At 38.0% G+C, this 22,185-nt stretch overlaps 1 protein-coding gene and 1 pseudogene across 1 annotated transcript in view; both read right to left on the bottom strand.

Annotated features, from left to right (window-relative positions):
• The window catches only part of LOC111319467 (uncharacterized), a 42,114-nt gene that overhangs the window by 10,239 nt on the left and 9,690 nt on the right, over window positions 1-22,185 (bottom strand). Inside the window, 4 exon segments of the mRNA XM_088731389.1 lie at window positions 2,793-2,820; window positions 10,171-10,267; window positions 19,311-19,397; window positions 20,421-20,513. Coding sequence (XP_088587515.1) covers window positions 2,793-2,820; window positions 10,171-10,267; window positions 19,311-19,397; window positions 20,421-20,513 — 305 coding nt within the window.
• LOC148724868 (uncharacterized) lies at window positions 11,833-12,969 on the bottom strand (annotated as a pseudogene).

The raw sequence follows: 22,185 nt of genomic DNA on the forward strand, positions 1-22,185 counted from the left end.
GTCGAACGAATACGCTGGCGTACAATTATCTGTCTCTGAAAAGGGTATACTAAGAGGTCGCTAACACGATTTTAAACGTCCGAGGGAACGAAACACTGCAAATATCACAGCACCCAACCTAACGGTAAGTTAAGAGGGAGGGGAGAGGAGGGGCCAATATTGCGTGCTCGCAGAGAATATGTAAAATGGCGGCTTTACGATGAAGGCTGTCAGTTGGTAACATATAGTGGAGTGCTGGTGTAAAAATTTAATGAACGGCGTTATATCGGAGGGCATATCCAGGTAGGAAAGAGCAAACATTACTTGCCAGGCCAATGTTTTAAGTGCCTCTTAAGTGCTGTAGAGTATATTGAATTTGCAACGAGCACCCCGGGACACGCACGCATCGCCGTCGTAAACATTTCGCAAACTTTACTTGCTTTTCCAAAAAAAGGGCCAGTATTGCACTAATTTGAAAGGAGAGCTGATAGGATGATGTATGCCCAAAAGTTGCGTTTAAGCGGCTTCTATTCCTTGATGTCCTTATTCTATCAGAAGGTTTATTAGAAATTTTGATAGGAATGTGGCCGCCAAAACAGCAGAAGAAAGTCGTTGGTAGGACAGGACTCAGGAAAACGTTGAAAGGTTTTCAGCAATGCTATCCTTTTAAAAATCTGACCACCGGTAGGCCATAGGGTAGGCCACAGGGTAGGGCCATGACCTAGGCCACGTTTTGTCCACACCTCGTCACAGAACATAAGTAGACAACAAGAAAAACTTGGCTTCATTCGTTTTGCGTTTTCCTTGACAAAAAAGATCTAAGGTTGATTGCTTTCGCTTTTGACCTCGCAGGTCATTAATTTTCGCAATTTCGTACTGATAGTCACCTACGAAGACTACTTTTTCCCAGTTTCCTGCTCGCACTAATAACGCATTCATGTATCGAAATCTAATATGGCGGACAACACGGATGTTCCGAAAACACTGACCCCCAGTCCATGGACCCGTCTACGGACCTGGTTCACGGACCCCTGTACGGACCGGTCCTCGGATCCTCTACGGACCCCCCTTTCCGGACCCCCCATGAAAAGACAATAATAACAATGACAACCTATAGAGATTTGACTTATCGTTGTTTTTTTGTTCGTGATGGCGAAATTTTGACTGTTAATATTCCAAACATTACCGTGGCAGTGAAAGGAGGAAAAAAGCCGACTAAAAAGTAAAAAAAAAAAAAAAAAATTAAAAGACCGATAACTTAGCTAACTTGTGAATATATACCCTTCTGCAATCGCTGCCACTGATTGCCTCCGCCATTTTGTTCGGCTCATTCCCCTGCGTGTTCATTGACTCGTCCCAGTCTTCCACAAAATAATATTCCTTCTCTTCTCTCTCGTGCAACCATGGATGACTGGTGAGCGTTTGAATTCAATCACCTTTGTTCCTTTGTTTTTCTGTGACATCTACATCTAAAACAGTTTACAAATATATGTTCTTTCTTTAGCAGTAATTTCGTCTATGAAATTATGTCAAGTGACGAGGTGAGTTGAATTTGTTATACTTCAAATGAACAAGTCAAATCTCTACAAGTTGTCATTGTTATTATTCTTTATATGTCTTTATACTCGTCATCTGTGACAGTATTCTCAGCCGGTGAAGATCTCTTTTGACAACTACCATTCAGAGCACCTGTTGATGTGCTGCCGAACACTTCCAATGCTTTTCCTCGTCGGATATTCTTCTCTTTAATCGCTCGAAAGCCTTATCCCTCCCTTTACAATAGAAACCCACGACGGCTTTCAACACACTGGACATGACGAGATGTGATGTAAGCCGTTGTCAGTAGTGACTAAGTCAAAAGGTTGGAATAACGTTGCGTGCTGCGTGGCGTGGCCACTGACCAGAACAGATTAGTTTTCAAATAGGTTTAGATTAAGTTAGCTCTTTTCAAACAAGTTAGCTCTTTTCAAACAAGAACTATTAAAATTTAAAAAAAAAAAGAGAATATTTTCAAACTGTCAGTTTAAGTTAAACATAGTAAACATTGCTATAAAGTGAGTATATATGGAAGGCTGGAAACTGGTTTACCAGTTTAAAGATCTTTTAATGACTTATAAGATCTTCAACTGCACGCAGCAAGGAGCGAGTATGGAGAAAGTGGCGAGATCCGAAACATCTTGAAAGCACGTGAGGGTAAGCATTGAACTGCTATTTTGACGGTTGACGGTAAAAATTTATTTACTTTTTAGACAACTGACCTTTGAATATTGGGTCCTCTGACGGTGGACGGTTAAACCCCTATGAGACCCTTTAATGGTGCGTCGTCTAGACTTTTGTGTTGTGCGTGTTTATCAAATATTGAGATGAAAAGAGTGTTCACATTGGCCGATAAGTGTGTCTGGATGAGATTATGCAAACATTTCTAAGAGGTCACACTTTCTATAATATTCCAGGAGTATTTTATAACAGCAAAAGAGGATTTTTTTCCTGTGTAAACACAGCCTCATCTCAACACCAAGGATTGTGAGTAATAAAAATAAAAAAAAGGCCGAGGTTCAGTCGAGACTTTGCACAACTTTCTCGAATTCTCCCAATCCCTGTCGTGTTTAGATGGAATGATAACACAGAAAACCTTCTCTTTTGCTTGATTGTTCTACCTATGCTTCAATTTTTAATTTCAAACTATATTTTTAAAGCCTCATTCCTTTAGCAAAACATTTACTTTATAAGAAATTTCCTCCCCTAGATCGAATGTTTTCATCTTCAAGATATGAACAAAGAAATTGTTTGCAGATGCCATTGCTACATAAAACATCTATCTTACCATCTCATTTTCAATCACTTGCCACCCAAAATGGCTGCAATGGAGCTTAATTTCCTCAAATTGTTTCAAATCCTGTTTAAACAAGACAGATGGGTACAGTTGGTTCAAGAGGACAACCTGCTCCCGTCTTCAGTATGGTGTCACAACGCAGGGTGTATGAATTCCTTGTGCTGGACTAGACGAAGTTCACTTCGAGATAGATATGAATGGCGATGCTCCAGGAGCAGCTGATATGGAATACCATTGATACGCCATAATTCTTGGTTTTATGGCACTAGGCTTTCATTTTGACAAACTATCAACCCTGCAACATACGCTTCGGCTGAAATTTTGCAACTTCTCAAGCATGAAACTTCACTTAATGACGAAACATAACCAATAGAAACGGTGGTAGATCGCGGGTATCACTAAACTAGAATGGTTTAGGTATCATTCAAAAACATGGGCATGCTACGCATGCAGGAGTTGTTTTTTCGGATACGTAGGTTGAAATGGGACACTATATAACTGATGTTGGTGTCTGAATAATTGTTGGCAAAAATAAACTGCACTGGTACAACGCTTCCAGCAGTCCCCTCCACAGCCCTCATTTAAACTTGTCACGCAACGCTATCCCTCTCTCCAACATTGCATGACGAGACTAAACAACAAGCTGCTCGTAGGTTAAAATTGTGCTTCTTGCCGTTCCTTCGTCGGAGACAAAGTCCTAGTTATTATTCTGACCATTAAGGGCCAGAATCAGAAATTCTGTTTGGTTTTTCCTGTGCAAGAAAATGCACAATAGCGTGCAATTTTTAATTGGCGTAAAGTAATGTGGTGGCATATCCAGGGAACGAGGTTGAGTTTTGGCATCGAGTGCCGGTCAGATCGGTCAGATTTGAAGTACTGGCCGCGCATCAACGATAAGCTTGTTACAGTTTATACTCATCTTTCGAGTGAACTTAAATATATTTATTTAAAGTACAAACCTAATACTGTGAATCACTACTATTGTTAACGTACTGATGAAAACAACAACCCTTGGGAACAGTAATACAACCATCTTATGTAAACGTTGGCGATTGAAACAATACGTAAATAAATATTGCGAACAAAACAATTGTACTTTTCTGACCAAAAAAAGGAACTTGTGGAAGTCACTGCCACATACCTTTAATTTTAATCAGCCAAAAAACTTGAGGTCTATAAAATGCCTTCTGTGATATATCGTTCCGAGGCAACTTGAAAGGTTTGTTATTAGATGTAAGCAAGAGAAATCCTTGTAAATAAAGTAATCGCGTTCAAATACAACTTTTCATTGAGTGATCCCGCCTTTCCTCCGGTGATTTTAGTAATTCCAAATTGTCATGGATGGCATCAACTTTTTCCGAAGTCTTAGTCTCCATAACTCTCCATGTTAACAAACATGAAAAGCACTCGACAGCGATTTTGCTAAAATAGCAAAGCCCTCAATTCGAACCAATTCAATTCAATCCGCTGATCCACAAATCCGGCCCAAATACAGGCTTCGTGTAGCTTCTTGTTCAGTAACAGATGGTTGCCTCAAAATACTCTTCCATATAATTTTGCAGTGGAAAGCTCTATTTTATCTCTTACAGCCTCTGGACAAAGATATTTTCCGGTCTCCGTTCTTCGGAACAAGTAAAAGTAGATTGAACCAAGAGAAAGTATCATTCTTCAAAAGATAATAAGGTGGGCTACTTGATTGGTTGTTGCCTATCTGGACTTTGCCCTTTGCGTGCGAAATACGGGATAAAATGCAGGTTGTTTACAGGAAATTGACACGCAATGGGGTAAAGTCCAGGTTAGCTATAAGCGAATTTTATTAGTAAAAAACGTCTAAGCACGTGAGAGGTGCGTGGAAAATTAACCGACCGTACCATTCTGTCCCTTCTGAAATATTTTTCATTGAGGTAGATTATGTCATAAAATTTGCGTTGTGTACTGGAAAATGGCATTTCATGACCCAAAAAAATCTAATCCATACTGGCGAGTAAAAGTAACACGCAATTGTAACGAGAAAGTATCGTTTAAGCAATATTTAATTAATGGAAGACTTTTAGAAGCAAAGAAACGGATATGTAACATGGCAGTCGACGCAGAAAGTAAATGTAACTTGGTCGTTTCAACCGCTGCTAAAAGAACAACCATATGGCGAAAAAAAGATTATCAATCAAATATGATTTACGCAAATATCTTGCGCAAGATTTACCAGAGTCAGTAAAACTAGCCTTTCCGAAACAACACACTATAGTGCTAAATTCGTGTTAGGCCTCCAGCTGACAGTGTATGCGTCGTAAGTGAAGGAGCGGTACACAAAACATGCACGTTTTAACTCGCTAATTGGTAAAAAACGTTCCCTGACGACCTTTCAAATCCAGACAGATCATAGCGATAAAATCCTCACGAAGGACATGAGCCATTACACTGAATGGATGATCTTACAACTCTTGTAGATGTCATCTTACCTCGTTCCTTTAGCGAAATTCAAAATTGGAATCGCTGATTAACTCATATAAAGCAATGAAATATCCTGAAGTTGCTCCTATCAACATCTGAAGTAATATTTGATTCAAAATTGTTCTTATATTCCACTCAGTCTCCTTCAGAAGGAAGAATAAGCATAGTCGTACAACGATCGCAACTCCGCCACTTTCCCAACACGACTAATATATTTCCTTAATTCGCAAACCGCTCTCTCCGTCTCAAAACGTTGATTCGCTGAAATTTGAAGACCTGTGAAACCACAAATTAGCAAGAACGCTCTGATTGGTGCGACATCGAAAAATACTACAATCTGATTGGTTTGTGATACACTAAAAAATTGGGCCAATCACATTACGTTGAGATAACCAAAACAAGATGCGCCAATCAGATTGCTTAGAGATACACCAAATTGCGCTGATCAGATTACACTACACCACAATACACCAATCTTTACGCTAACATAGTTATTTTTTTAAAAAAAAAATAACTCAATGGAGGCTGTGTCTATTATCCCTCAGATATTTTTGCAACGAACGGAACAAAATGTTAACGAACAGCTTAGCATTTACTCTGTGCAACATTCACTTTCCAGTGTTCTCTGCTTCGAATTCATGTAAAAGCAAATTTGTCCACTACTTCTATAGTAACAGCAAAACGCTCTATAAAGTAATTGATTAGTCATTCCATTCAAGCTCACATGTTAACTTTGATTTCTTTTTATTGTCGCGAACAAGTATATATACTGAAACTGTGCTAACTAACACTTGATAACAATCATTTAAATTAGTCATCATTGGACATAGAAGTAACCTGACCCTGACCATAAAGAAAAGCTATACACTTCTAATAATATAAATAACATTACGTTACTACTGATCAATTTCGGATAACATGCTATTTACATTTTGTGCATATTCACCTTAAATAATTGTTTAATTAAGCATGGGATCGTATATGAAATAAAAGCAATACGCTTCTAATACTCTAAAACTATAAATAACATTACGTTATTACTGATCAATTTTGGATAACATGCTGACCTTTTTTGCATATTCACCTAAAAAAAAATTATTTAATTAAGCATGGAATCATATATGAAAACTTTTCTAACACTTGTTGAATATACAATTGACCTCATAGTACAACCATTCACATTCTTGCGAAATTTAAGGTTACTGGCCTTCCTCTTCCATTTCGTGTTAAAGTTTTCGTAATTGTAAACAAGTGTTTTATTTACGAAAAAGAAAACATAACTTGTACACGATTTAGGTATCATCTAGGTCATTCAATATTGACCATAGCACGGATATGAACTGACTAAATGGAGTTCCGTATCTACATCGTCGTTCTCGTCAGCTTCATCTTCACGGTTCTTGTCAAATGAAATTTCTCTAGGCTCATTTTCTGTGCAGGTAGAAATTTAAAAAGTTAGAAAGTCTACAAAGTAAGTACAATCATATAAGCTGGCCTCAAACTCTTAAAACCCATACCAGGTTTTCTGGACAGGAAAGCACAAAGACTAGTGCTATTACTCCTGGATTACTTACTCATCCAAAGCGTTAATATTGATATGTTGCAATGAAACTTTTGAGATCACGCCATCCAAAAATATTTTTCTTAGCCCACTATCTTTACAGGTTTCATAGTATTACAAGTTTTTCATTTCACTCCTGGGGGGAGATAAATGTTCTGTAAACAACAAGAGAGCCTTCCAGAAAAGAATTAATTATTGAAGCCAGCTTCTATTTGAATCTGGATATCCGTATTAGAATATCCTTGGTGTAGGCAGCCGTCAAACAATTAATATCAGCTATCATTTCATGTAGACATCAGCCTTTACCAGGAACAATTTGATAGTACGCGTGAAGCATAAAATAACTTTATCCGCAGATTGGGTCGTTGCGCGTAAAATTGAATTGAAAGCGGAGAGTACATGCCTTACTCGTGGTGAGTTATCTAAATAAATTTGAAAACCATCTTTTGAAGAGTCAACTTTCATGCACATCTGCCGGGAAACATGCGATTAAAATACTTTGGTAATTGTCGTACATAGGCATGAAAATACAGAATGGTGCACCTACTGATCTCGAAAGACAGGTTTTTTCTTCCGCATTAAAGGCAGTTCAGTTTTTTTTTTTCTGATGAAATGTCCTTAAGCCACCTAAGTATCTTTCGCTGATGTGGATTGGGCTTTTTGGTCGGAACTTTTGTCCATCTTCAAATATACATCACAGGAGGAAAAGAGACTCATTTGTGTTTAGGATCTAGGTACTCAAGTTAATCCCCGCAGGGAAAATTAAAAAATATATATATATGATCATCATTTTTGTATAACTCAACGCCCAGAAGGGTGAAGAGTATATGGTGATTATTAAGCTTCAAAGTCACATACCGTATTTCCTCGAATTAGCCGGACTTGTTTTCTTCTTCCCTCTCAGCTATGGGGAGAAAAAGGTACATTATGCATACAAAAAGCGATGCGTAAAAGTATTTTATCGTTTTTTAGCATTGTTGTATTTATAAGACTGAGTGGCCTTTGGAGACAGGAAAGGAGGCTGAAAATAGGGTAAGGTAAAAAGGATACGCGTGGGAAAGGTGAAAAATGTGATTGAGAAAGAGAAGGAAAGTACAGTTTTGTCTCGTGCGTGGGAAAAAGAAGAGTTCCAATGAGAAGTCAAACCTCAGAATTTCAGTTTCGTTTATTTTTTTATGTTCGCGTCAAGACGAAAAAATATTTACCTCTTTCACTTATGAGCTTAAATTCACGAATCCCTCTTTTATCAATTACTTGTCACCCTAACATGTTATTGCTAGATGTTTTCTGGTTCTAAGTGTTTTTCTCCTTTGTTCTTCGTTTTCTTTTTTCAGTCAAGTATGAGCTGAACCAATTATGGTCTAGCAAGATTTAGTGTGGTGGCATCACAGATCTGGCAAACGATACCTATTAAAATAAAGTGTCTCCCTGCCAAAAGCTTTAAAAAAGAATATATACTCTTCCTACTTGGCATGCAGACATCTTGAACAACTTTAACCTTTCATAGAGCTCTATTTTACTATTTTAACTATTTAGTATATGTGCTATCTCCTTAAGTGTATTTAACTTCCACCCATCCGTAACTGCTCTGTGGTAGTGGCCAACTCGAAAGCTTGGCTCCTTTGGCTACTACACACTCTTTCCACTGCTTTGTGTAAATTCATGTATAGTTAAAACTCTCTTCTTTTTTTCTCTACTTTTTCTCTTTCTCGTTCTCGTTGTTGTATTTTTAGTAGAATAAGTGTGAATAAAAGAATGAATGAATGAATGAGCTGCTAGACATAAACTTCACTCGTGATACCGTCTCAGTTCAAGTTGGACGCATGTACAGCTCTGCTTGTTTCGTTGCACAGCAAGTATATTGAACACGTCATTACGATCTTTATCGTTCAATCGCCACATATCCTTGGCCTCCTTTTCAAAACGAGTCCTCGTGCTCAACCATTCTTGTGAAAATGAGTTTAATTTGCATGTGAATGGAAACTTCAGCCAACTCTATTCTACAAGGAAGTAACCGGACATCTTAAGGAGTTGTACTTGAAAAAAGTTCACCAAGTAGTCTGCATTTCAGTGGAAAGAGGTACTCCTTACGAAACGACACGATTGAGGACTGTAAGTGAGCACAATTAGTGGAGGAAGTCTTCTCAAACGATTTATTATGTAGAATGATCTGGCTCGAATTTACTGAACATGGGGCAAAGGGGCCAAAAACTGGAAAGAAGACTTTTTGATTGCTCCGAGATGCACCAATTTCAGAAAGAAATAGGCCTCTCGTGTCACCCACGCTCCAACATTGCATTTTGTTTAACAGCCACTAAGCAGTCTTAGTGAAAACTATATAGAGTAAATAATTCTCGATTTTGAAAAGTTGGGGGAGCTAACTTTTCCAGCAACAAAATTAGTTTAGGAGCTAACAAAACTTTGATTCCCAAACGTCAAAAGAATTATGGGTGAAAAATGAAAACTGAACTTTGGAAGAATTTTTCAACGGTAAATATCGTTTTAAATATAAGTGTTAGTTTCCTCAAAGTATTGCTGAATAGAAAAATTTGTTTCAAATCCTTTTCCTTATAAATATTTTCGACATTACCACGCAATTTTCTGGCCGGAAAGTCTAGTAAACAACGATTTAATCTTGGTGAATCCGATGTACACATCAACAAACAAATAATCAGGGCACTCAGAATTTAGCCCTTTTTGAAAAAAGCTTTAGTCTCCAAATGTTTTCTCACGAGGTGTGCCTTGCTCTCAATCCACATTTTCTTACAGCTAGCGAGCATATCCTTTTATGACTGATGGTGGCACTTTAACGTTACGAATGAAACAACGAGAACGAAATAGAAAGAGCACGCAAAATCCTCAAACGCTTTGATCACAGCAATAAGTTGAACAGCCATACAAAATTTGACCATCAAACTTTGACTAAACTTCGCATCACAAATTTAACCTACCCCTCCTTCTTTGCTGAGATCAGCTCCTTTCTCTATGAGCAACCCAACAATATTATTGTGACCTATTCTTACAGCTTCAGTGAGTGGAGTGGACCCAAAAGACTAGAAAAAAAAAACACACAATGAAAAGGTACAGTAACATATATAGCTCATACTCCCTTCTTTAATGATCAACGCAAGGATATATGGTCGAATCTGCTTTTCAGACGACAACACTTTGCAAGCGTTTTTCAAAAATTAGGTAAGAGTATTACCTTGTACAACAATTCACCAAATGATATTAACTCAAACCAATGTTAAAAGGGACACTATGAATGAAGCAACACAGTCATACAATATTGGACTATTAAACTCTGACAAAACTCTACATAACAAATACAGTTTACGCTTCTAACGTACCCCTCCATCGTTCACATCGCCTCCGTTCTCTATAAGCAACCTGACAAGATCAGTGTGACCATTCTTTACAGCTTCAGTGAGTGGAGTGCCCTCCTATATGTAGGAAAAAGAAATTAAGGATAAATCTGGGTTTGTAACAACTACACTCTGCAGGACTTTTTCAAGCACAAGGTCAGAAGGAGTTTCACCCTGTACAACAGTTCATCAAACCATAGCAATTCATACTAATAGTTAGAGGGGGCACTAAGAATGAAGCAACAAAATAATACTCTATTCGGGAATAATGGGCATCTAACTTTACAAGAAAGGCTTTACAAAGTAACACTTGAAAAAAACTTAATATGTAGAACGTCCCAAGCACATGAGACAATTTGATATATAACTTATGGAAAAATTACACATTTTTAAACGGTTTCAAATCAAAACGTTTCTCGAGTCGTCCCTTTCAAGGTCATAATTTCCATCATCGAGTAACGGGCTTGGTGCACATTATTAGGTGTATCTTTTTCTCCCATCGATGAGTTTTTTTTTTAATTTCTCTACTTCAAAGAGGATAATTTGTACACTAAAATTAAACAAAGAAAATATACTTAAACGTGCTCTTTCAAGAGCTTAAGACCATCGTACCTCTTTACCTGGTCTATTGACTGAAAAGCATTACCATGTTCAAGGGATGTGCACGCGCTAATTCGCCTGATTACGTATTTTGTATGCGCAGTACACGATGCAATACTGAGGATTCAAATTAAACATTTTTAACTGGTCACCACACAACTTTCTAACCGTTAAGTATAATGAACAACGACTAAATCATTTTAAATCTGTTGCACACATCTATAACAAAATCAGGGCATTCAGAAGTTTTGCAATTCTTAACAAATTTAGCCCTTCCTTTAAAAAAACCATTGGTCTTCAAATATTTTCTGCCCAGGTTTGCGTTACTTTCTAAGCAAAGTGAAGGTGTGGTCTAATCGTCAGGGTGAGTGTAGTCCTGAGAAGGACTGTTGTCGGTGGTAGTGACTGACGTTTCGACAACCTGTGCGGAAGTCATCAACAGAGTCAAGTGAATGATTGTTGTCAGTAGAATGTTCTTATTCCGTTCGTGTAAAATGATCGGTTGGTTTTGCCGTGATGTTATTGGCTGTAAGACTCAAGTGACGTAAGTCGGTCGTGATTGGCCTGTTTCGATCTGTCGGTAAAGTTAGGTCGTTATTTTTCGGTCGTTTGTGATGTTTATGTCATTAATGAGTCGTTTGTATGGAGCGGGTAGTTGTTGACATCTGTTTAGGGGAGTCTGTTCTAAGTTAGTAAACCAGCTTTCCAGAGTCAGTCGTTGAAAATAGTCAGTGCTGTAGGTTAGGCATTGCGCAGAGTCCCAGTCAATGTTGTGGTTGGTAAGTCGATGGTGTTCAGCAATGTGATTGCTGACATCACCTTTCCTCATCGCCCGTCTGGGTTCAGTCAGTATTGTTGTGAGGTTTCTGCCAGTCTCACCGATGTAGGAGGTTTGGCAGTCGGAACAATTGATCTTATAAGTCGTTCCCTGTCTGTTCCTCGGTTCGTCTTTGTCTTTAAGGTTGGTTAGTAACTGACGTAGTGTGGTGATAGGTTTAAGGGCGACGTGGATATTGAAGGGAAGTAAGACGCGCGAGATGTTTTCAGACATGGCTTTTTATGTACGGTATGGTTGCTGTAGTCGTAGGGGTAGCGGTGTCGCTTGTTTCGGTAGTGATAGTGGGTCGGTGAGTGTTTCGTCGGATGAAGTCGTTGTTGTAGTTGTTCTTCGAAAAAACAAGGTGAAGGTATTTGTTCTCGTCGGATAAGCTGTCTGTCGAGTCGCATACTAGTTGTGCGCGTCGTGTTAGAGTTCTGATAGTTGTGGCTTTGTGTGATGTAGGGTTGTAGGATGACTCGTCTAGTAATCTGTCGGTGTGTGTCGGTTTCCTGTAAACTGTCGTCCGTAATGAGTTGTCGTTGTGGCTTACCAGGCAGTCTAGAAAAGGAAGTTTGCCATTTTCTTCGACTTCTCTGGTAAACTGTATGTCAGTGTTTTGTTCGTTAAGGTGGTGGTGGAATGCGTCGATTTCGTCGTGTCGAACGGCGGTGAATGTGTCGTCAACGTAACGTAGCCAAAGAGGTATCGTTTGTCGGCAAGTCCAAAGGGCGCGTTCCTCGATGTTCTGCATCACAATTTCTGCTATAACAAAAGACACTGGAGACCCCATGGCAGTGCCGTGTAACTATTTGTAGTGTTTACCGTTGTACTGAAAGTAAGTAGACGTTAGGCAAATGTTTAGCAAGTCCATGATGTCGTATGTCGGTAGCGGTAGTGGGTCGGTGGACTGTCACATTGCAGTCTCAGTACATTGTAATGCCAATTGAAGTGGAATACTTGTGAACAGTGATTTCACATCAAATGACACTAGTTTGTAGTCGTCAAGTATCTGAACAGTCTTGCTAGCGTTAATAAAGTCTTCAGTGGATTGTAGTTTATGTCTGGATTTGTCGGTTAGCAGTTGTAGTATTGTCGTCAGGTACTTGGATAGTTGGTATGTGGGAGACCCACAGAAAGAAACAATAGGTCGCATCGGGAAACCAGGTTTGTGTAGCTTCGGCAAACCGTACAGTTTCGGTGGCTGTGGTACCGAGCACCTCAGCCGATAGTACCGCTGGGTGTCAAGGGCGTTCGTTTCCTTAAGTGTCAGTACTTAACTGTTGAGTTTAAGTTGAAGTGCGGGAGTTGGGTCACGTTTGAGTTCTTCGTAGGTTCGTTTGTCGTTAACTAGTGCGTCCATTTTGTTGTGATAGTAAGTTTTGTCCAAAGTAACGCTTGAAAAGAACATAATGGGTAGAAAGTCGCAAACGCATGAGACAGTTTGATATTGACTAATGGCAAAACTGCGCAGTTTTAAACCATATCTAATCAAAACGTCCTTTGAGTCGTTCCTTTCAAGGTCATGATTTCCATCATCGAGTAACGGGCTTGGTGCACACTTTTAGCAGTACCTTTTTTTCCCGTCAATGATTTTTTTTCAATTACTCTAATTTAAAGAAAATAATTTATACACTAAAAATTAGGCAAAAAAAATATACGTAACCGTGCTCGTTCGACAGCTATAGACCATCGTACCTCTTTACCTGATCTCTCGATTGAAAATCAATACCATGATCAAGGGATGTGTGCACGCTTATTCCCTTGATTACATATTTTTTTATGCGCAGTACACGATGCAATACTGATAATTCAACTTCAACATTCTCGACTAGTCACCACCATCAAACAAATTTAGCCCTTCCTTTAAAAAGAGCATTGGTCTCCAAATAATTTTTTTTCCAGGTTTCCGTTACTTTCTACCCAAGTTTCCTAGTAGCTCCCGAGAAAATTATTTTATGACTAGGCTGGCACTACATCGTTACCAAAGAAACAACAAGAAAGGAATAGAAAGAGCTCGCAACTTTTGGAACGTTTTTCTCAACAGCGAAAAACATTCGACCAACCATACAAAACTTGACTTTCTAACTTTGCCTAAAACCGACATAACAAATACAATTTTTGCTTCTAACGTACCCGTACTCCTTTGTTGACATCAGCTCCGTTCTTTAAAAGTAACCTAACAATATCAGTGTGACCATTCTTTGCAGCTCCACTGAGCGGAGTGACCTATAAGTAGGAAAAAAATTGGAAAAAGCACGGTAATGTATAAAGGTCATATTCTCCTCTTTTAATGGCCACGGTAATGATAAATCTGCGTTTTGAACAACTACATTCTGCAGGACTTTTTCAAGCTAAGGTCAGAAGGAGTTTAACCTGTACAATAGTTCACCAAATCATAGGAATTCTTATTAATGGTCCGAAGGGGTACTCAGAACAAAGCAAAAGAAGAACACTCTATCCAGGAATAATGGGGATGAACTTTTCAAGCAAGGCTTATCAAAGTAACACTTGAAAAGAACTTAATAGGTAGAAAGTCTCAAGCGCAAGAGACAGTTTGATATTGACTAATGGAAAGACTGCGCAGTTTTAAACCATATCTAATCAAAACGTCCTTTGAGTCGTTCCTTTCAAGGTCAGGATTTCCATCATCGAGTAACCGGCTTGGTGCACACTTTGAGCAGTACCTTTTTTTCCCGTCGATGATTTTTTTTCAATTACTCTACTTTAAAGAGGATAATTTATACACTAAAAATCAGGCAAAGAAAATATAGGTAACCGTGCTCGTTCCACAGCTATACACCATCGTACCTCTTTACCTGATCTATCGATTGAAAACAAATACCATGATCAAGGGATGTGTGCACGCTTATTCCCTTAATTTCATATTTTTTTATGCGCAGTACACCATGTAATACTGATAATTCAACTTAAACATTCTCGACTAGTCACCACCATCAAACAAATTTAACCCTTCCTTTAAAAAGAGCGTTGGTCTCCAAATAATTTTTTTTCCACGTTTCCGTTACTTTCTACCCAAGTTCCTAGTGGCTTGCGAGAAAAAAATTTTATGACTAGGCTGGCAGTATATCGTTACCAAAGAAACATCAAGAAAGGAATAGAAAGAAGTCGCAACTTTTGGAACGTTTTTTCCCAACAGCAAAAAAAATTCCACCAACCATACAAAACTTGACTTTCTAACTTTGCCTAAAACCAACATAACAAATACAATTTTTGCTTCTAACGTACCCGTACTCCTTTGTTGACATCAGCTCCGTTCTTTAAAAGTAACCTAACAATATCAGTGTGACCATTCTTTGCAGCTGCACTGAGCGGAGTGACCTATAAGTAGGAAAAAAATTGGAAAAAGCGCGGTAATGTATAAAGGTCATATTCTCCTCTTTTAATGGCCACGGTTAGGATAAATCTGCGTTTGGAACAACTACATTCTCTAGGACTTTTTCAAGCTAAGGTCAGAAGGAGTTTAACCTTGTACAATAGTTCACCAAATCATAGGAATTCTTATTAATGGTTCGAAGGGGTACTCAGAATGAAGCAAAAAAAGAATACTCTATCCAGGAATAATGGGCATCAACTTTTCAAGCAAGGCTTATCAAAGTAACACTTGAAAAAAACTTAATGGGTAGAAAGTCTCAAGCGCATGAGACAGTTTCATATTGACTAATGGAAAAACTGCGCAGTTTTAAACCATATCTACTCAAAACGTCCTTTGAGTCGTTCCTTTCAAGGTCATGATTTCCATCATCGAGTAACCGGCTTGGTGCACACTTTTAGCAGTACCTTTTTTCCCGTCGATGACTTTTTTTCAATTACTCTAATTTAAAGAAAATAATTTATACACTAAAAACTAGGCAAAGAAAATATAGGAAACCGTGCTCGTTCGACAGCTATAGACCATCCTACCTCTTTACCTGATCTATCGATTGAAAACCAATACCATGATCAAGGGATGTGTGCACGCTTATTCCCTTAATTTCATATTTTTTTTCCCGCAGTACACGATGCAATACTGATAATTCAACTTAAACATTCTCGACTAGTCACCACCATCAAACAAATTTAGCCTTTCTTTCAAAAGAGCATTGGTCTCCAAATAATTTTTTTTCCAGGTTTACGTTACTTTCTACCCAAGTTTCCTAGTAGCTCGAGAGAAAATTATTTTATGACTAGGCTGGCACTACATTGTTACCGAAGAAACAAGACAGGAATAAAAAGAGCTCGCAACTTTTGGAACGTTTTTCTCAACAGCGAAAAAAATTCGAGCAACCATATAAACATTAACTTTCAAACTTTGCCTAAACCCGACACAACAAATACAATTTTTGCTTCTAACGTACCCGTACTCCTTTGTTGACATCAGCTCCGTTCTCTAAAAGTAACCTAACAATATCACTGTGACCATTCTTTGCAGCTGCACTGAGCGGAGTGTCCTCCTATCAGTACGAAAAAATTGGAAAAAGCACGGTAATGTATAAAGGTCATATTCTCCTCTTTTAATGGCCACGGTTAGGATAAATCTGCGTTTGCAACAACTACATTCTGCAGGACTTTTTCAAGCTAAGGTCAGAAGGAGTTTAACCTTGTACAATACTTCACCAAATCATAGGAATTCTTATTAATGGTTCGAAGGGGTACTCAAAATGAAGCAAAAAAAGAATACTCTATGAAGGAAAAATGGGAATCAACTTTTCAAGCAAGGCTTATCAAAGTAACACTTGAAAAAAACTTAATGGGTAGAAAGTCTCAAGCGCATGAGACAGTTTGATATTGACTAATGGAAAAACTGCGCAGTTTTAAACCATATCTAATCAAAACGTCCTTTGAGTCGTTCCTTTCAAGGTCATGATTTCCATCATCGAGTAACGTGCCTAGTGCACACTTTTAGCAGTACCTTTTTTTCCCGTCCAGGATTTTTTTCATTTACTCTAATTTAAAGAGGATAATTTATACCCTAAATATTAGGCAAAGAAAATATAGGAAACCGTGCTCGTTCGACAGCTAGAGACCATCGTAGCTCTTTACCTAATCTATCGATTGAAAACGAATACCATGATCCAGGGATGTGCGCACGCTTATTCCCCTGATTACATATTTTATTATGCGCAGTACACCATGCAATACTGATAATTCAACTTAAACATTCTCGACTAGTCACCACCATCAAACAAATTTAGCCCTTCCTTTAAAAAGAGCATTGGTCTCCAAATAATTTTTTTCCAGGTTTACGTTAGTTTCTACCCAAGTTTCCTAGTAGCTCGAGAGAAAATTGTTTTATGACTAGGCTGGCACTACATCGTTACCAAAGAAACAACAAGAAAGGAATAGAAAGAGCTCGCAACTTTTGGAACGTTTTCCTCAGCAGCGAAACAAATTCGACCAACCATACAAAACTTGACTGTGAAACTTTGCCTAAACCCGACATAACATATACAATTTTTGCTTCTAACGTACCCGTACTCCTTTGTTGACATCAGCTCCGTTCTCTAAAAGTAACCTAACAATATCACTGTGACCATTCCTTGCAGCTCCACTGAGCGGAGTGACCTATAAGTAGGAAAAAAATTGGAAAAAGCACGGTAATGTATAAAGGTCATATTCTCCTCTTTTAATGGCCACGGTTAGGATAAATCTGCGTTTGGAACAACTATATTCTCCAGGACTTTTTCAAGCTAAGGTCAGAAGGAGTTTAACCTTGTACAATAGTTCACCAAATCATAGGAATTCTTATTAATGGTTCGAAGGGGTACTCAGAATAAAGGAAAAACAAGAATACTCTATCCAGGAATAATGGCCATCAACTTTTCAAGCAAGGCTTATCAAAGTAACACTTGAAAAGAATTCAATGGGTAGAAAGTCTCAAGCGCATGAGAGAGTTTGATATTGACTAATGAAAAACTGCGAAGTTTTAAAAACGATATCTAATCAAAACGTCCTTTCAGTCGTTCCTTTCAAGGTCACGATTTCCATCATCGAGTAACCGGCTTGGTGCACACTTTTAGCTGTACCTTTTTTTCCCGTCGATGACTTTTTTTCAATTACTCTAATTTAAAGAAAATAATTTATACACTAAAAATTAGGAAAAGAAAATATAGGAAACCGTGCTCGTTCGACAGCTATAGACCATCGTAGCTCTTTACCTGATCTATCGATTGAAAACCAATACCATGATCCAGGGATGTGCGCACGCTTATTCCCCTGATTACATATTTTATTATGCGCAGTACACCATGCAATACTGATAATTCCACATAAATATTCTCGACTAGTCACCACCATCAAACAAATTGAGCCCTTCCTTTACAAAGAGCATTGGTCTCCAAATAATTTTTTTCCAGGTTTGCGTTACTTTCTACCCAAGTTTCGTAGTAGTTCGAGAGAAAATTGTTTTATGACTAGGCTGGCACTACATCGTTACCAAAGAAACAACAAGAAAGGAATAGAAAGAGCTCGCAACTTTTGGAACGTTTTCCTCAACAGCGAAACAAATTCGACCAACCATACAAAACTTGACTTTCAAACTTTGCCTAAACCCCACATAACATATACAATTTTTGCTTCTAACGTACCCGTACTCCTTTGTTGACATCAGCTCCGTTCTCTAAAAGTAACCTAACAATATCACTGTGACCATTCCTTGCAGCTCCACTGAGCGGAGTGACCTATAAATAGGAAAAAAATTGGAAAAAGCACGGTAATGTATAAAGGTCATATTCTCCTCTTTTAATGGCCACGGTTAAGATAAATCTGCGTTTGGAACAACTACATTCTCCAGGACTTTTTCAAGCTAAGGTCAGAAGGAGTTTAACCTTGTACAATAGTTCACCAAATCATAGGAATTCCTATTAATGGTTCGAAGGGGTACTCAGAATAAAGCAAAAAAAGAATACTCTATCCACGAATAATGGGGATGATCTTTTCAAGCAAAGCTTATCAAAGTAACACTTGAAAAGAACTTAATGGGTAGAAAGTCTCAAGCGCATGAGACAGTTTCATATTGACTAATGGAAAAACTGCGCAGTTTTAAACCATATCTAATCAAAACGTCCTTTGAGTCGTTCCTTTCAAGGTCACCATTTCCATCATCGAGTAACCGGCTTGGTGCACACTTTTAGCAGTACCTTTTTTCCCCGTCGATGATTCTTTTTCAATTACTCTACTTTAAAGAGGATAATTTATACACTAAAAATTAGGCAAAGAAAATATAGGAAACCGTGCTCGTTCGACAGCTATAGACCATCGTAACTCTTTTCCTGATCTATTGATTGAAAACCAATACCATGATCAAGGGATGTGTGCACGCTTATTCCCTTAATTTCATATTTTTTTATGCGCAGTACATGATCCAATACTTATAATTTAACTTAAACATTCTCGACTAGTCACCACTACCAAACAAATTTAGCCCTTTGTTCAAAAAGAGCATTGGTCTCCTAATAGTTTTTTTCCAGGTTTGCATTACTTTCTACCCAAGTTTCCTAGTAGCTCGAGAGTAAATTATTTTGACTAGGCTGGCACTACAACGTTACCAAAGAAACAACAAAAAAGGAATAGAAAGAGCTCGCAACTTTTGGAACGTTTTTCTTAACAGCGAAAAAAATTCGATCAACCATATAAAACTTGACTTTCAAACTTTGCCTAAAACCGACATAAGAAATACAATTTTTGCTTCTAATCTACCTGTACTCCTTTGTTGACATCAGCTCCGTTCTCTAAAAGTAACCTAACAAGATCAGTGTGACCATTCTTTGCAGCTGCACTGAGCGGAGTGTCCTCCTATTAGTAGAAAAAAAATTAGAAAAAGCACGGTAATGTATAAAAATGATATTCTCCTCTTTTAATGGCCACGGTAAGGATAAATCTGCGTTTGGAACAAGTACATTCTGCAGGACTTTTTCAAGCTAACGTCAAAAGGAGTTTAACCTTGTACAATAGTTCACCAAAGCATAGGAATTCTTATTAATGGTTCGAAGGGGTACTCAGAATGAAGCAAAAAAAAAATATTCTATCCAGGAATAATGGGCATCAACTCTTCAAGCAAGGCTTATCAAAGTAACACTTGAAAAGAACTTAATGGGTAGAAAGTCTCAAGCGCATGAGACAGTTTCATATTGACTAATGGAACAACTGCGCAGTTTTAAACGATATCTAATCAACACGTCGTTTGAGTCGTTCCTTTCAAGGTCATGATTTCCATCATCGAGTAACCGGCTTGGTGCACACTTTTAGCACTACCTTTTTTCCCCGTCGATGATTCTTTTTCAATTACTCTACTTTAAAGAGGATAATTTATACACTAAAAATTAGGCAAAGAAAATACAGGAAACCGTGCTCGTTCGACAGCTATAGACCATCGTAACTCTTTTCCTGATCTATCGATTGAAAACCAATACCATGATCAAGGGATGTGTGCACGCTTATTCCCTTAATTTTATATTTTTTTATGCGCAGTACACGATCCAATACTTATAATTCAACTTAAACATTCTCGACTAGTCACCACTACCAAACAAATTTAGCCCTTTGTTCAAAAAGAGCATTGGTCTCCTAATAGTTTTTTTCCAGGTTTGCATTACTTTCTACCCAAGTTTCCTAGTAGCTCGAGAGTAAATTATTTTATGACTAGGCTGGCACTACATCGTTACCAAAGAAACAACAAAAAAGGAATAGAAAGAGCTCGCAACTTTTGGAACGTTTTTCTTAACAGCGAAAAAAATTCGATCAACCATATAAAACTTGACTTTCAAACTTTGCCTAAAACCGACATAAGAAATACAATTTTTGTTTCTAATCTACCTGTACTCCTTTGTTGACATCAGCTCCGTTCTTTAAAAGTAACCTAACAAGATCAGTGTGACCATTCTTTGCAGCTGCACTGAGCGGAGTGTCCTCCTATTAGTAGAAAAAAAATTAGAAAAAGCACGGTAATGTATAAAAATGATATTCTCCTCTTTTAATGACCACGCTAAGGATAAATCTGCGTTTGGAACAACTACATTCTGCAGGACTTTTTCAAGCTAACGTCAGAAGGAGTTTAACCTTGTACAATAGTTCACCAAAGCATAGGAGTTCTTATTAATGGTTCGAAGGGGTACTCAGAATGAAGCAAAAAGAGAATACTCTATTCGGGAATAATGGGCATCAACTTTTCAAGCAAGGCTTATCAAAGTAACACTTGAAAAGAACTTAATGGGTAGAAAGTCTCAACCGCATGAGACACTTTCATATTGACTAATGGAAAAACTGCGTAGTTTTAAACGATATCTAATTAAAACGTGCTTTGAGTCGTTCCTTTCAAGGTCATGATATCCATCATCGAGTAAACGGATTGGTGCACATTTTTAGCAGTACCTTTTTTTCCCGTCGATGATTTTTTTCAATTACTCTAATTTAAAGAGAATAATTTATACACTAAAAATTAGGCAAAGAAAATACAGGTAACCGTGCTCGTTCCAGAGCTATAGACCATCGTACCTCTTTACCTAATCTATCGATTGAAAACCAATACCATCATCCAGAGATGTGTGCAGGCTTATTCCACTGATTACATATTTTTTATATGCAGTAAACGATGCAATACTGATAATTCAACTTAAACATTCTCGACTTGTCACCACCATCAAACAAATTTAGCCCTTCCTTTAAAAAGAGCATTGGTCTCGAAATAATTTTTTTTCCGGCTTTTCGTTACTTTCTACCCAAGTTTCCTAGTAGCTCGCGAGAAAATTATATTATGAGCAGGCTAGCACTACATCGTTACCAAACAAAAAACAAGAAAGGAATAGAAAGAGCTCGCAACTTTTGGAACGTTTTTCTCAACAGCGAAAAAAATTCGACCAACGATACAAAACTTGACTTTCAAACTTTCCCTAAACCCGACATAACAAATACAATTTTTGCTTGTAACGTACCCCTACTTCTTTGTTGACATCAGCTCCGTACTCTAGAAGTAACCTAACAATATCAGTGTTACCATTCATTACAAGTCCACTGAACTCAGAGTCCTATCAGGAGGAAAAAAATTGGAAAAAGCACGGTAATGTATAAAGGTCATATTCTCCTCTTTTAATGGCCACGGTAAGGATAAATCTGCGTTTGGAACAACTACATTCTGCAGGACTTTTTTAAGCTAAGATTAGAAGAAGTTTTACCTTGTACAATAGTTCACCAAATCAGAGGAATTCTTATTAATGGTTCGAAGGGGTACTCAGAATAAAGCAAAAAAAGAATACTCTATCCAGGAATAATGGGCATCAACTTTTCAAGCAAGGCTTATCAAAGTAACACTTGAAAAGAACTTAATGGGTAGAAAGTCTCAAGCGCATGAGACAGTTTCACATTGACTAATGGAAAAACTGCGCAGTTTTAAACGATATCTAATCAAAACGTCCTTTGAGTCGTTCCTTTCAAGGTCATGATTTCCATCATCAAGTAACCGGCTTGGTGCACACTTTTAGCAGTGCCTTATTTTCCCGTCGATGATTTTTTTTCAATTACTCTAATTTAAAGAGGATAATTTATACACTAAAAATTAGGCAAAGAAAATATAGGTAACCGTGCC

The sequence above is a fragment of the Stylophora pistillata genome, chromosome 8 (genome assembly GCF_964205215.1).
Source record: "Stylophora pistillata chromosome 8, jaStyPist1.2, whole genome shotgun sequence".
NCBI classification, from domain to species: Eukaryota; Metazoa; Cnidaria; class Anthozoa; order Scleractinia; family Pocilloporidae; genus Stylophora; species Stylophora pistillata.